Below are 15,030 nucleotides of genomic sequence, written 5' to 3'. Positions count from 1 at the left end.
CTGATGTTTCCCTGATGCTTGCCCACCTCCACTAGGCTCAGGGGAAGCACAAACAGTGCCCCCCTTTCCTTGGCAAAAATGCCAGTGAAGCAGAAATTCCCTGGGTTCTGAGACAGAGATTGACACCAAAGGTGAGAGAAAGCAGATTTATTTATTTGCCGGCAAATGGCCTCAGCGGAATAATTTCCAAAGGCTGAGACCCTGATTACACTGTGGCCTCGCCTTTTATACACATAACAATTTACATATAATGGGTATAATTCTCATTGGTAAGCATCACTTAATCGTCATCTTAACAATTTCCCTACTAAACTATAATTAAGCATCCCCCCCTTTCCCTCTACATCTTTCTACAACTATTTCACTCCCTATAGTTGTGGCCTTCAGCGGGTGCTGACCAGCAGTTTGTTATCTACAGATAGCAAGGGGGCCTCCTGTCTACACACCAACAAGTGGACAGGAGTTTATCATGCTGCCAGCAAGTTGTAATTAGAGCAGCTTGGGTTATGCAGATTTTCTTTAACCATTTCTTGACCATAAAACAGAGTCTGCCTCACCAGGGCTCCTCCGCAGTTGACTCTGTGCAAACAGAGAGTAACTACAGACCCGGAGCATTACTTCCCAATCTTCCTTTTATTCTCACAAGGAATTATAGCCCAGCATGGCGGGGAAGGGTTTAGGGATTTCAATACCTCCCAGAAAATTTGGAGAACAGTAGTGGTTCACCCTCAGGAGCTGGCGGGGGGGGGGGGAGGGGAGGGCAGTCAAGGAGCCATAGCTGCCTCTGGCTCCTGGCAGTTTGGGTTGCTCCTCTCTCTCCCGTTTCGCCAAGAGCTGGGCTGCCTGCACACTGGCCATTCATCAGGTGGAGCTGCACGGTTAATGGGTCCCCTGCTAACTGAGCAAAGAGGCCCCTTGTTAAAGAGGTGATTCTCTTTATTGAGCAGGGGGAGAGCGACTGGCCCTCTCCGTCCCCAGCACAGCATCCCTCCAGTGGCTGTTGCTGGGGTCTGACTTGTGTTTCTTTTTTTAGATTGTGAGCCCTTTGTGGAGAGGCAGCCATCTTATTTATTTGTTTGTTTATATCTGCACAAACCACTTTGGGAACTTTTGTTGAAAAGTGGTATAAAAATATTTGTCATATTTGTATGCGTATTGACTGTGTGGTTGGCTCCTCTCTCATAAGAACATCAGAACAGCCCTGCTGGATCAGGCCCCAAAAGGCCCATCTAGTCCAGCATCCTGTTTTGCACAGTGGCCCACCAGATGCTGCTGGAAGCCACAGGCAGGAGCTGAGGGCGTGCCCTCTCTCCTACCATTACTCCCCTGCAACTGGTACTCAGAGGCATCCTGTCCTACCCACGAGCCATGCTGACTACAGGCTGGCCATTCATCTGGTAAGGCTGTGTGGCTCACCGCACAACTCTACCTGACGCATGGCCAGCCTGCAGACCCCGTGGCACTAGTGCAGGGCAAGAGAGAGAGGAGTCACCTGAGCTACTGGGAACCAGAGGGAGCTGAGTCTCTTTCAGCACCCCCCTGGCTTCTTAGAGCAAGCCACTGCTTTCAGAGAGAAGGTCGGCGATCGATACAACTCCAGGCCACGTTGTTCAAAGGGGGGAGGGCTGCTGAGTCCGGGGTCGACTCAGTCTGTTCCCGCAGGGGTGTGGCCCAGTATCGACTCCGCACCACGTGGGACTCTCCGCCGAGGTGCTCTGCTGTTACGAAATGCTTCATTTTGCCTTACCCTTTGTCAGTTTGCATAAATATTTGGACGGCACTTTGCACCGTAAGCCGTCCTAATCCCTGCTTTGACAAGCACATGCTGAGTCAGGTGAACAACTGAGCACCGGTCGAAAGCTCTGGGGATGTTCACGAACAGTATTGGTGCCAGTTCAGGCCTTAATGGGAGGTGGGGAAAGAGGTGTCGGAAGTGGAGGCAGGACTCTTGAGCACCCAAGGCCCATCCTCAGATATTCAAGGCTAAATTGCTTAAAGACCCCTTCTCCATTTAAGAATGTGTGTTGTGGTTGTTTTCTCCTTTTATAGGAACTCCACCAAGGGGGGGGGGGGAACACCACAGAGATGGTTTTGTGGTAGCAAGCATGAAATGCCCTTTGCTAAGCAGGGCCCACGGTGGTTGCATATGAATGGGAGACCAGAAGTGTGAGCACTGTAAGAGATTCCCCTCAGGGGATGGAGCCGCTCTGAGAAGAGCATCTAGGTTCCACGTTTCCTCCCTGGCTTCCCCAAGAGAGAGATTCCTGCCTGCAACCTTGGAGAAGCCGCTGCCAGTCTTTGAAGACAATACTGAGCTAGATAAACCAATGGTCTGACTCAGTATATGGCAGCTTCCTATGTCCCTATGATTTGCATTTGAATGGGAAACTACATGAATGGATGGATGGATGGATGGCTGGATGGATGGATGGACGTCTAAGGAGTTTATTTCAATCGTTGATCAGAATACAGAAAATCAAAAATAGAACAAAATTATACAAAATCCCAATAAAGAATTTGAATGGGACACTACATGTGTGAGCACTGGAAGATATCCCCCTTAGGGGATGGAGCTGCTCTGGGAGGAGCAGAAGGTTCCCAGTTCCCTCCCTGACAGCATCTCCAAGACAGGGCTGAGAGAGAGATTACTGCCCGCAACCATGGAGAAGTCGCTGCCAGTCTGTGTAGACAATACTGAGCTAGATGGACCAAGGGTCTGACTCGGTAGAAGGTGGCTTCCTCTGTTCCTTCTTCCAAATGATCATGGAATGCACTGAATCTCTGAATGGTGAATGTCTTTTCAGAAATCCCATGCATTCCTATGGCCCTTTGGAAGGAAGCAGGGCTTTTAGGTAAGCATTCCCTGGCATTCATTTTAGTACATTCCCTAAAGTGTTTGCTTTGCATGCAGAAGGTCCCAGGTTCCCTCTCTGGCAGCATCTCCAGATAGGCCCGGGAGGGACTCCTGCCTGCAACCTTGGAGAAGCCGCTGCCAGTCTGGGTAGACAATACTGAGCAAGATTGGTCTGACTTGGTAGAAGGTAGCTTCCTATGTCCCAATGTCCTGGGCCTGTCCTGTTCTCTGAACTCAAATGCAAATAAGATGAAAATTAATATGCTGCTTTTCAAGAAAAGTTTCCAAAGCAGTTTACATAGATATAAACAAACAACAAACACACACACAAATAAGGTGGCTCCCTGTCCCCAAAGGGCTCACAATCTAAAAAAGAAGAAATAATAACATAGATACTAGCAACAGCCACTGGAGGGATGCTGTGCTGGGGATGGATAGGGCCAGTAGCTCTCCCCCTGCTCAATAGAGAGAATCGCCACTTTAAAAAGGTGCCTCTTTGCTCTGTTAGCAGGGGACTCTCTGTTTGACAAAGGAAAGGCCAAATCAAAACACTCTATGAGAACACTGCATCTTATAGAGCAGTAGATTGACATGGAACTGCAAGGACTGAAAACAATACAATGAATATTTATGAATACTCTCCACTTCATTCCCATATGGACAGGTTGTCTCTGGTCTGGGGCCATGATAAGATCTCAGACTCTAGGTTGGCCAGGTTCTCCTTTTGGCGGGGAAGTTCAATCCAACTTGATCTCCTCCCTGCCAGAGAAAGGTCACTCACTCATATCCTATAACCACACCAGATGGGTGGTTGAGGTGGATTGAGACATTGCCACCTGCCTTGCCACTTGGGAAGCTGTGCCCTGAACCTGCCCTTGTCAACCTCTCCTTTACCTCTTCAAGACAATACAGAATGAAGGCTTGTCAGGACACAGCCAGCTCTGGGAGTCTCCCCTGTTGAGACAAAAGTTAACCATTGTCACCATGTAGCGCCTTTATTCAGGACAGCTTCAGTCCAAAGTTAGCATGTAAACACACCAACATATCAAAGCAAAACAAATCTGTGGTGACAATACTGCAAGCAGTACTGTAAGTACTTTGAGTAGGATTAACTCAAAGGTCCACCTCTCCCTTGCTTATTCTCCTTTTAATCCTTGCATCTGATATAATGGGGTCAACAAATCTCCCCACTAACGACTCTATTAGGACACAAATGCAGAAATATGGCTGCTTTAAGTGCAACTCCCACCATAACTCAATGAGGGAGGGCAGGATGCTATCTTGTCTGAAGGAGGCAGTGGTTAGACCCCTTCTTAAGAAGCCCACTAAGGACACCCTGGTGATGGATAATTATAGGCCTGTCTCCAACCTCCCCTGGTTGGGTAAGATGATTTGAGAGGGTGGGGTGGCTGACCAGCTCCAAGAGGTCTTGGAGGAAACTGATGATCTAGACCCATTTCAAACTGGCTTTAGAGTGGGCTATGAGGTTGAGATGGCCTTGGTTGGCCTGATAGATGACCCATGCCAGGGAACTGACAGAAGGAGTGTGATTGTGCTAGTTCTTTTGGATCTCCCAATGGCTTTTGATACCATCAACCATTGTATCCTTCTGGATTGACTGAGGGATTTGGGGATAGAAGGTACTGTTTTACAGTGGTTCCTCTCCTGTCTCAGGTAGATTTCAGATGGTGGTGCTTGATGATAGTTGTTCTTCAAAGAGGGAGCTGTTATATGGAGTCCCTCAGGGCTCCATTCTGTCACCAGTGCTTTTTAAAATCTACATGAAACTGCTGGGTGAAGCCATCAGAGGATTTGGTGCTGGGTGTTATCAATATGCTGATTACACTCAAATTGATTTCTCCTTGTCATCAACATCAGGAAATGGCATTGGCCCCTTAAATTACTGCCTACAGGTAGTAATGGGCTGGATGAGGGTTAATAATGAGGCTGAACCTGAGCAAGACAGAGGTGCTCGTTGTAAGGGGTCATAATCTGCAAGATGGGATATAACTTCCTGTTCTGGATGAGGTTACACTCCCCCAGAAAGAACAGGTTGGTAGCTTGGGAGTGCTCTTGGACCCAGGTCTCACCCTGGTGCCTCAGGTTGAGGCTGTGACCAGGAGTGCTTTTTACCAGCTGTGACTGATTCAACAACTCTGCCCATTTCTTGAGGGAAATGACCTGAGAACAGTGGTACACCAGCTGGTAACCTCCAGGTTGGACTACTGTAATGCGCTCTGTGGAAGGCTGCCTTTGCACATAGTTCGGAAACTAGGATTCTAGGAACATCAGGAAGAGCTCAGTGGCTTCTGAAGGCTTTGGGGATGGAGCTCAGAACAAAGCCTACTCATATACTTATGTGCTCACACAACTCCCCCTCCCCGCACTCCCAAAACCCAGAGCCAGTGTGGTGTAGTGGTTAGAGTGCTGGACTAGGACCGGGGAGACCCGAGTTCAAATCCCCATTCAGCCATGAGACTTGGTGGGTGACTCTGGGCCACTCCCTTCTCTCTTAGCCTAACCTACTTCACAGGGTTGTTGTGAGGAGAAACTCAAGTATGTAGTACACCGCTCTGGGCTCCTTGGAGGAAGAGCGGGATATAAATGTGAAATAAAATAAAAATAAATCTGTTAGGAACATAAGAACATAGGAAGCTGACTTCTACTGAATCAGATCATTCAGGGCATAGCTAGGGGAGAGGGGGCCTGTTTTCACCACTCTCCCTGGCGGAGTGAAGGAGATCATGAAGAAGATAGGGGTGGAATTGGGAGCCCTCAGGAGCTGGGGCCCCCAGGTTCTTTGAACCCATCTGCTCAATTATAGCCACACCCCCGAGACCATTGGTCCATTGAGCTCAGTATTGTCTACATCAGGGATTCTCAACGTTGGATCCCCAGATGTTATTGGACTTCAACTCCCATAATCCCCAGCCAAAGGCCACTGGGAGCTGAAGTCCAATAACATCTGGGGACCCAACACTGAGAATCCCTGGTCTACTTTGACTGGTGGCAGCTTCTCCAAGGTTGCAGGCAGGAGTCTCTCTCAGCCCTATCTGGAACGTGGCCCCATCCCCTAAGGGGAATATTACAGTGCTCACACATGTAGTCTCCCGTTCAAATGCAAGCCAGGGCAGACCCTGCTTAGCAAAGGGGACAATTCTTGCTCGCTACCACAAGACCAGCTTTCTCATCCGCAGCTGATGTAGGTGTAAGCCAAAACATTCAACTCAAATGTGTTTTCCTTGATCTCGGCCATCATTCATATTATATAGGGGAAACGCTGTTCTGGCAGCCTGCCTGCCTGGCATCTGTCTGCGCAGGTCATCATTTTTGGTGTGAGAAAAGGACTGCTCCCAATGTGTTCCTGTTTTCATCTGCAGATGCTACAGCGGGTGCCGCTCTCCAGCCTGAGGGGGAAGAGGATGCTGGCCAAGCCACAGGAATCAAAGTGCAGCTGGTTGTGAATGAAGCAAGAGTGACACCACGTGGCCCAACTGTGCTGCGTGTAATTACGGTCATGTATAATTTGAGGCTGGGGACGTTGCACCCAGGAAGGGTAATCAACTTCTTGAAATCAAAGAAAATTCTGGGACCTCAGATCTGGAGAGGAGTTCAAGACAAGAAAGGACGTGGGTGGGGAGGGAGAAAAATGGAATCACAGAGGGGGCTCCCAACCTGCGTCTCTGTTGGACTACAACCCCCATCACCCCCTCACAATGGTCTTTGGTCACTGTGGCTGGGGATGATGGAAATTGTAGCCATACAGTTTTGGAGTTCTGGAGACCCAAGGTGAGAACCTCTGGTTTAGACTGTTGACTCATGAGTACTCCCACTGAAATGAACTTGAAGTAATTCCCATTTGAAGTAAACCTGCCCCATGCATTCAATATGACTGCCTGTAAGGAGCATCTCAGCAAGATCCCATCAGTGCCAACTCCAACAAATCACTTAGTCCAACTGGTGTTTAATGAATGTATTACTTCTAAAATCATGCAAATGACTGACATGTATGGAGAGGCAGGAGACTGCAGAAGGCTGATGGTTTGAATGGAGGTGGAATGAATCACAGGAGAGACGTTACTACAGATGGAGAGTGTTGGTTGGTGATTTGTTAGGTGAAAGACAGGTGGTTTCTTGACAGCAATCCATGCAGCAGCCAGATGATGTCGTTGCCTCTTGCTTAATATCACAGCGCCATCTGCTGGCAATCTGTGATGACGATCTCTTCATCACACCACCTCAAAAGTACTTTTAAAGTACTCTGAAATACTACATTACATCTCCCCCTCCAAAGAATGGGTCCTCAGGAAGTCAAAGCTCTTTCCTTTCCTTTCCTTTCCTTTCCTTTCCTTTCCTTTCCTTTCCTTTCCTTTCCTTTCCTTTCCTTTCCTTGATTACAGTTTGGATTCAGTGGTTACTGAAGTTATTCCAGTTTGGTTCCAGTATGGAGGAAGTTGTTCCGGTATGGTTCTGGCTCAAGCCAGATACTCTGTGTGTGTGGTGTACACACACACACACACACACACACACACACACACACACACACACACACGTCTGAATCATTATCTTCCTGCCCATAAGATCTGGCAGATAGGGTCTCCTGATCATTCCTCTATCTTCTGAGGCTTGGTTGGTGGGATAGCACAGACACTCAGTGTTGGCCCCATAATACGGAAGGTGCTTCTTAAGGAGCTTCCACAATTTGCTTATCTTTTGACATTTATGGAGCACCTGTCTCTTCCACCAGGCCTTTAAATACCCATTCTGCATTTCTTTAACATATTTATACACTGCCCCAAATTCAACTTAAGTTCCATTAATTGACTTCTGGATGGACCTGGGCCAGTATCGGCCCATCCTAATGAGCCGGGGGGGGCACCAAAGGAGGCCACTTGGGTTACTCATCTCTCTTCCACCCCACCCAAGAGCCATGCTGCATGCAGGCTGGCCATTCATCAGGTAGAGCTGCATGGTGAACTTCACATCTCCACCTGATGAATGGCCAGCCTGCAGACAGCACAGCTGGTGGGCGGGTGGGACAGAGGAGCAACCCAAGCTGCTGCTGGGAAGCAGAGGCAGCAGCGTCTCTTTTGTCACCTCCCTGGCTCCTTAGGGCAGGCCACTGCTAGTTTGAGCACCTCTCCATTTAGAAGCCAGCCCCTGTTGAGAAGGGACACGGGGGACGGGAAATTGAAATGCACAGGGCCCCAAGCCTTTGATCCTCAGAAGAGGAAGCGATGTGGAAAGGAAGCAGGCTAAATTTAGTATCAGGAAGACCAAGAGTGTATGGACGTGAAATGAGATATGACAAGGTGCATTGGTGCACACCCTGATAGCCTTTTCTGACACTGGGGCCTAAACCTGTCCTGAAGCGTCGCACCCAGCAACGGCATCCTTGGTATGAAGCATCCTAGCCATTAGGTGACACTGCCAGTAAGATATTTCCTTCAGGTCACAAGAGGTGTGAGAAGAACAAGCCAATTCCCATGTCAATTCCTTGGCACCTCTCCGGCCTCTCCTCTTCCTCTGCATTAATCACTTATCTTGAGTGATCAGCTGCCCAACAAATTTTGGCAGGACTCCAAAATAAATTCGGCAAGTGTGCAGCCTGTCATTCAAAGGAGAGCAATGCAGCTGCAGCTGCTGAGAATCCTTCCTCTAAACTCTCTCTGTGTGTGTGGGGGGGGGGTCCACAATGGGTCCCTGGATGTTGTTGTGCTACGTTTCCCCCCTTTTGCTACTTGTTGAGTTGAATTTTTCTACTGCCCGGCTTTTGCGGAGCACACCTCCTTGTGTGACGTAAAGAAAGACAGTCAGCCAAAGGTTCTCAGAACATTTCTAGATCTGTGAGTGTGTACAAAAATATGTCAGTTAAACAGAGGGAACTTTGTCCCAGAGTAGCTAGCAAAAAGAGAGAGAGAGGTTTTATTTTATTTTATTTTATTTTATTTTATTTTATTTATTTGTTAAGAGATTTATTCACAGACTCAGGGCAGTGTACAAACAAGAACAGCATCCGAGATTTAAAATTTAGAGAGAGAGAGAGAGAGAGAGAGATTGAGAGAGAGAGAGAGATTGAGAGAGAGAGATTTAAAGGGCAATCTTTGGGAGAAGATTGAAGAAAGAAAGAAAAAAACATTCAGGGAATTTAAAAGCAATCAGTCTAAATATCTCTCCAGAGTCTTGTGCAGTTGGAAGGATATTTTATACTGGTTAGCAGCTTGCAAAATTTCACAGGAGGAAGGGAGTGAGGAGTGTTTGGGATGGGAAATCTCCAACTGTTCCTCACCCTTTATTCTTCCCTTGCTTTCCCCCTTGACTGCTTCACTTCAGTTTCCCTCTTCAACACCTCTGTATCCTGCCCCCATTTTTTCTGTCCTCCAATTCTCCACATTTGTCCACATGCAGCTTGGATTTAAGTGTTGCACACACCTGCATAGGAAAAGGCCTATTTTGCCCCATGAAAAGCACCTTCAGAAGAAGGATTTGGAATAAAGAAGTTGCACCGTGGGACTTGGAATTACCCATTTATCGGCCTGCCACTACTTTGCTGGAATGTCTCCTCCCAAAGCTTCTTTCCTAGGAAAAACACAAGTTGAACTTTTTGTTATGCATACATTTGTTTGTTTGTTGTTATATTTTTAAACTACTCTTCATCCTAATACCCCAGCTTGATGAACCACAGATCTATAAATAACACGTTTGAAACAGCAGTATAAAAAAACAGCAGATAAGAAAAGTGGCAACAATTAAAACCAAGTAAGAGCTAAAAGCCTGGGTGAATTGAATCATCTTTGCATGCCCCCAAGACTTGTGAAAAGACTGGGGAGGCGTGAGCTTTCATTTTGGAGAGTGCTCCACAGTCTGGGGCTACCTCAGAGAAGACTCTGTCCTGCCTGCACAGCGATGTGCCTCCCCAGGTGTTAGCACACATAGCAGAGACCTCCTGGTGGATCAGGTCAGGTGGATGGATCTAGGGATGTGTAAACTGAATTTGAATTGATTCAACTGGCTGATTCAAATGATTTGAATTCAAATTGAGTCACCTCTGAAAGGGTAATTCAATTCAAATCCAAACCTAATCGGCCAGATTCGAATTTGAATTAATTTGAATCGATTTGACAATTGTTTAGGGACATTTTGTCACCTTTTAAAAACCATTCAGGCACCCTTTTAAAAACCATTTAGGCACACCTTTTAAAAACCATTTCAGGCACAAGAAAAAAAGGCACCAAAATTGGTCAAATTCAAATCAAATCAGCCAGTTCTGGGCCGATTCGATTCAAGTCGAATTGGCTTATTTCAATTCAAATTCGAATTGAATCTGAAAATTCAATTCATGCACATCCCTAGATGGATTCAACCAGGAGAACACAGTCACCAAGCTCTCTGCGGGCCAAACAGCTCAAGGCTACATATGTGTGTATTGCACAGCTCCACCCTGACCACCATTGGGAATCTACATATAGATGTGTTGTTTTCTTTCTCATTCCCATGTATCAAACCATTGTCTGGTCTAGGGGAACTGGGATGCTTGTAACCAGCTAGAGATTCTCCAGATATGCCAGCAAGTCAGACTAGTCAGACATGCTCTGGAACCAGGGTTACCAAGCTTGAGTCTCCAGTTATTTGGTCACTGTGGCTGGGGAGGGTGGGAGAAGACCCATAGCTGAGGGTGGGTTAGGGTGGGCATGCCCACCAATTAAATTTTTCTCGGTGCCCCACTCCCCGAATCTTTTGGGAACAAATAATTTTTAAATAATTGAATGTTGCTTGCATGTAGGACTTATGGGGGCCAGATAAGCTGCCCCCATTAACAATACCAGGAGAGCTGGTCTTGTAGTAGCAAGCATGAATGGTCCCCTTTGCTAAGCAGGATCTGCCCTGGTTTGCATTTGAATGGGAGCCTAAAGGTGAGCACTGTAAGATATTTCCCCTTTGGGGAAAGGGCCGTTCTAGGAAGAGCACCTGCCTGCTTGCATGCAGAAGGTTGCAAGTTCCCTCCCTGGCAGCATCTCCAAGATAGGGCTGTGGGAGAGACTCCTGCCTGCAGCCTTGGAGAAGCCGCTGCTAGTCTGTGTAGACAATACTGTGCTAGATGGACCAAGGGTCTGACTCAGTAGATGGCAGCTTCCTATGTTCCTACTTTCCTGGCACCCTGCTAAACGTTTAGGCTGAGTATGGGCCTGGATGGGAGTTGTAATCCAACAACATCTGGGGATCCAAACTTGGGAATCTGTTTGGCAGCCTCTGCTCTGGGTGATCTGAAATGTGGCCACAGAATAGTCTTTTGATAAGGTGAAAGAGCCCTGGAGATGTCCCAGAGCAGCCACGTATGTCCCCAAAGTCCCCACTGGCGGTGTTACCTCCCTGATATCTTTGAGTGCTTTCGGCAGAAGAATTAGGAAGCAGGTTCAAGATGTGCGTGCTCTGTCCAAACAGAAAGGGTGGTTGTTTGAGAGAGGAGTGTCTGGGTAACCCTGGCTTAATTTGCTTTCTCTGAGCGTGTTTGGGATTTATTTGTGGCCGCTGGTGAATGACAGGTCCAGTGTTTGAAGTTGGGAGGGGTACATGGCAGCTCAGCTACGGGAGCGGAGTCAAGTTCAGGCAGCAATACAAGGGGTGTCGTGGGATACACTGGAAGTGTGTTATTGACTGGATTTGGCACTTTAATTATCGGGCCCTTTCCAAGGGTCTAAAATAACTAAAGAAAAATTAAAGATATCGTCGTAGTATTTGTGGTGTCCCGAGTAGTGTGGCCTTCTGGAGTGGATGTGTTGTGATTTTATTGATGTCCATGGTGTCGAGTTGGTGTTCAAGTTCTTTTGGTACTGCACCAAGGGCACCATTGGCACCACGGTTGTTTTCTTTTTCCAGAGTTCAATCTGGAAAAATTTCAGTCTGAAGGTCCTTGTGTTTGGTTATTTCTCCAATGGTTTTTCGTTATCCCCTGGGATCACAATATCAATATTGGAACCTGGTTCTTCTCGATGATTGTCAGAGCAGGCATATTGTGTGCTAAATACCTATCAGTTTGTATTTGAAAATCCCAAAGGATTTTTGCCTCTTCATTTTCTGTGACCTTCTCAACTGGGTGATTCCACAAATTCTTGCTTGCTGGCAATTTGTAATTCTTGCAAAGGTTCCAATGGATCATTGTAGCAACTTTGTTGTGTCTTTCCTTATAATCAGTCTGCACGATTTTCTTACAACAACATACAAGGTGCTCAACCGTCTCATTCACATCCTTGCATAGCCAGCACTCACTCACTCACTCACTCACTCACTCTATCTATCTATCTATCTATCTATCTATCTATCTATCTATCTATCTAAATAAATAAATAAATAAATAAATAAATAAATAAATAAAAATAGTCAGTACTTACTATCTTTCTGGGTCTTATCAATTTTTGCTTTCATAACATTTGTTCGTAGTGATTGCTCCTGGGCTGCAAAAACGAGACCTTCTGCTTCTTTCTTCAGTGTCCCCTTCTTTAACCACTGCCATGTTGTGCTATTGTTGACTTTTGATTGTATGTCATTAAAGAACTGACTGTGCAATGGTTTGTTGTGCCATTTTTCTCGTCGATTCATCATCTGCTGTTTTATTTATCCTTTGATTTCTTTATTTTCAACAGTCCTGTCTTGCTCACTTCCTGTAGCATTTCTTCTTGGCTTTTATTGATGTATTCCGCTGCCGCTGCCGCCTCTTCTTCTTCTTCTCCTCCTCCTCCTCCTCTCCTCCTCCTCCTCAGTTAGTTTTTGGACTACAGCTCCCATCATTCATAGCCATGGTGGCCTTTGGCTGGGGCTAATGGGATATGAGGTCCAACAACATCTGGGGTCCCAAGGTTGAGAATCCCTGTGCTGGCCCATCCAGATCTACCTTCTACCTCTGTCTTAGAGCCTCGTTACTTATTGCTATGAGCAACCAAGCTCTTTTGCCCTGGGAGGCGAGCTGTCTTCATGATCAGAACAAGCTTCCTCCCTTAGTTCAGAAGCTGTGTCGGCTCCTGATATGTGATCATGGTGTGCTAGGAAAAAGCCAGTTTGGAGGGAGGGAGCTTGCCTGTCTGCCAAGCCCCAGTGGGCGAGAATGAACAAACGACACAGATTCTGTCCCCAGATTCCGTTCCCTGAGGTGGAAGGGAAAACGCTCCGACCCAGCTGGGCCTGACAGATGAGCAAGCTCCCTGCTTCTGACCTTGCTTTTAGGAAGACTTCTCCTAACCTAAAAATAATCATGAGAACATCCCTAGTGGGAGGCAGAGAAAACGCGAGGGGGTCTTAGACAAAGACCCAGGAAAGCAGAGACTGCCGACTGCCTGTTTCTCCCTGGGTTGTTTATCTCTGCTTATCTTGCTTCGCTACTTATTTCCCCTCAGAGTTGGGTGGGGAAGGCGCAGGTGGTTCGTCCACATGGCAAGTGTAACATGTAGCCAGGCGATAAATCCCCCTGACATGGGCATACGTACACAAATCCAGATTCGCGTAAAGATCGTCTGCTCAATAGGCTCTTCGGGGTTTTTGATCCCTCCCTGCTTCAAGTGGTTATTGATGCCCATGATTTAGCAGCATATCAGGAATGTTGAGGTGCCAGGGCAGTTTTAAAATATGCAGTGATATCCATCCTTCACCCAATAGAAGGCAGTTGTATAATAATGAGGTCAGCTCTGGAGAGGATTAAGAAAAGCCCCAAGGAACGTTAGGTGTTCAAAGACAAGGAAGCAAGAGACATTTTTAAATATCTGGCCCTACCAGGCTGAATCCTGGAAGTGCTGAGCACACTTGAGAAGCATCAGAAGGAAAGGATTCTTGCTCTTTCCTCCTGGGACGGTGGGGTGGCATCCGACTTCTGCTATGGGCATGGATGAAGTTTGTGTTGACAGTGTGTTGAGTGCTGTACAGAACATAACAGCCATGCAGCTGAACACAGTCCGAGGTACAGATCTCCAAAGAGGAAGAGAGTTGGTCTTGTGGTAGCAAGAGGAGAGTTGGTCTTGTGGAAGCAGGCACGACTTGTCCCCTTAGCTAAGCAGGGTCTGCCCTGGTTGCATATGAATGGGAGACCTGATGTGTGAGCACTGTGAGATATTCCCCTTAAGGGATGGAGCCGCTCTGGGAAGAGCATCTTGGTTCCAAGTTCCCTCCCTGGCAGCATCTCCTAGACAGGGCTGAGAGAGACTCCTGCCTGCAACCTGGGAGAAGCCGCTGCCAATCTGGGTAGACAATACTGAGCGAGAGGGACCAATGGTCTGACTCAGTATATGGCAGTTTCCCATGTTCCTATGTGGCTTCTTTGTGCTGTGCCAGAGGTACGTTCTGTGATGCCTGTAAAAGTGGCCCACGAGGTGCCCCCCCCGCCAAGGCCAGCCAAGACATTTCAGCACCTGCAGATGCCAAAAGGACACCCCTCCACCACTTCTTACTCTCCCATCTCAAAACATTATGAATGAAATGTCTGCACCAACAAAAAGCTGACTTCTTTGTCTTGCCCAAACGTCCGCAACCTGTAAGGTGGGTCAGTACGATGAGCCCCACATAGCAGGTGGGTCGGCTGCAGCCCCTCCCGTGAGCTGGAGGGGCTTTGCACTGGGGACTTGCCGCCTTGGACCTTCTCAGCCACTGCCCCACACCAGCCCTGGCATGGGTGGAGCTATCCCCTCTGCCCTGGTCGGGCGAGTCTTCAGAAGGAGTGCCCCACATACCTGAGGGGCACGGGGCCAGAGAGCACCTAAAGGTGCCCCAGGAGGAAGGGTGGGGCCCTTTTCTTTTGTTGCTTGGAACCAAGGCAAAGCAGTCACTGGGGTGGCTTTGCTGCGTTTCCTCCCTGAGGCTTGAGTATAAAAAGGAAGTGCTGGAGGAAGAAGCCATGCCAAAGGTCTCATTCCAAGGGATTTCGTCCTAGTGCACCTGCCTGCCTCCAGGACCAATGACGATGCTTTGACCGTAAGGTTTTTGGTGAAGGTGGGGAGGCTGGAAGGGGAGGCTGGAAGGGGAGGCTGGATTTTCTCCCAAAGCCATGGACAAGGAGAGAGTTTGCTTTGGAGAGAGATGGGAAGCACCCCCATGCAAAACCCAATTTGCAGCCAACTCACTAGAAGAAGGTTTTTGGACCTCCCATCTCCAATGCGGGGATAATTAAACCCGTCTACCACACGGTAGTCGGGTTG

At 47.7% G+C, this 15,030-nt stretch overlaps 1 protein-coding gene across 1 annotated transcript in view; it reads right to left on the bottom strand.

Moving 5' to 3' along the window:
- The window catches only part of MSLN (mesothelin), a 35,188-nt gene extending 21,766 nt beyond the window's left edge, over positions 1-13,422 (bottom strand). The window contains exon 1 of the mRNA XM_053276491.1: positions 13,333-13,422. Within this exon, the coding sequence (XP_053132466.1) occupies positions 13,333-13,422 (90 nt within the window). The remainder of the gene's footprint in view (positions 1-13,332) is intronic.
- Positions 13,423-15,030: the final 1,608 nt, after the last annotated feature.

Source organism: Hemicordylus capensis, chromosome 13 (assembly GCF_027244095.1).
Source record: "Hemicordylus capensis ecotype Gifberg chromosome 13, rHemCap1.1.pri, whole genome shotgun sequence".
Classification (NCBI taxonomy): domain Eukaryota; kingdom Metazoa; phylum Chordata; class Lepidosauria; order Squamata; family Cordylidae; genus Hemicordylus; species Hemicordylus capensis.
The sequence above is the reverse complement of the archived record's forward strand: the minus strand, read 5'-3'. Positions and strand labels throughout refer to the sequence as shown.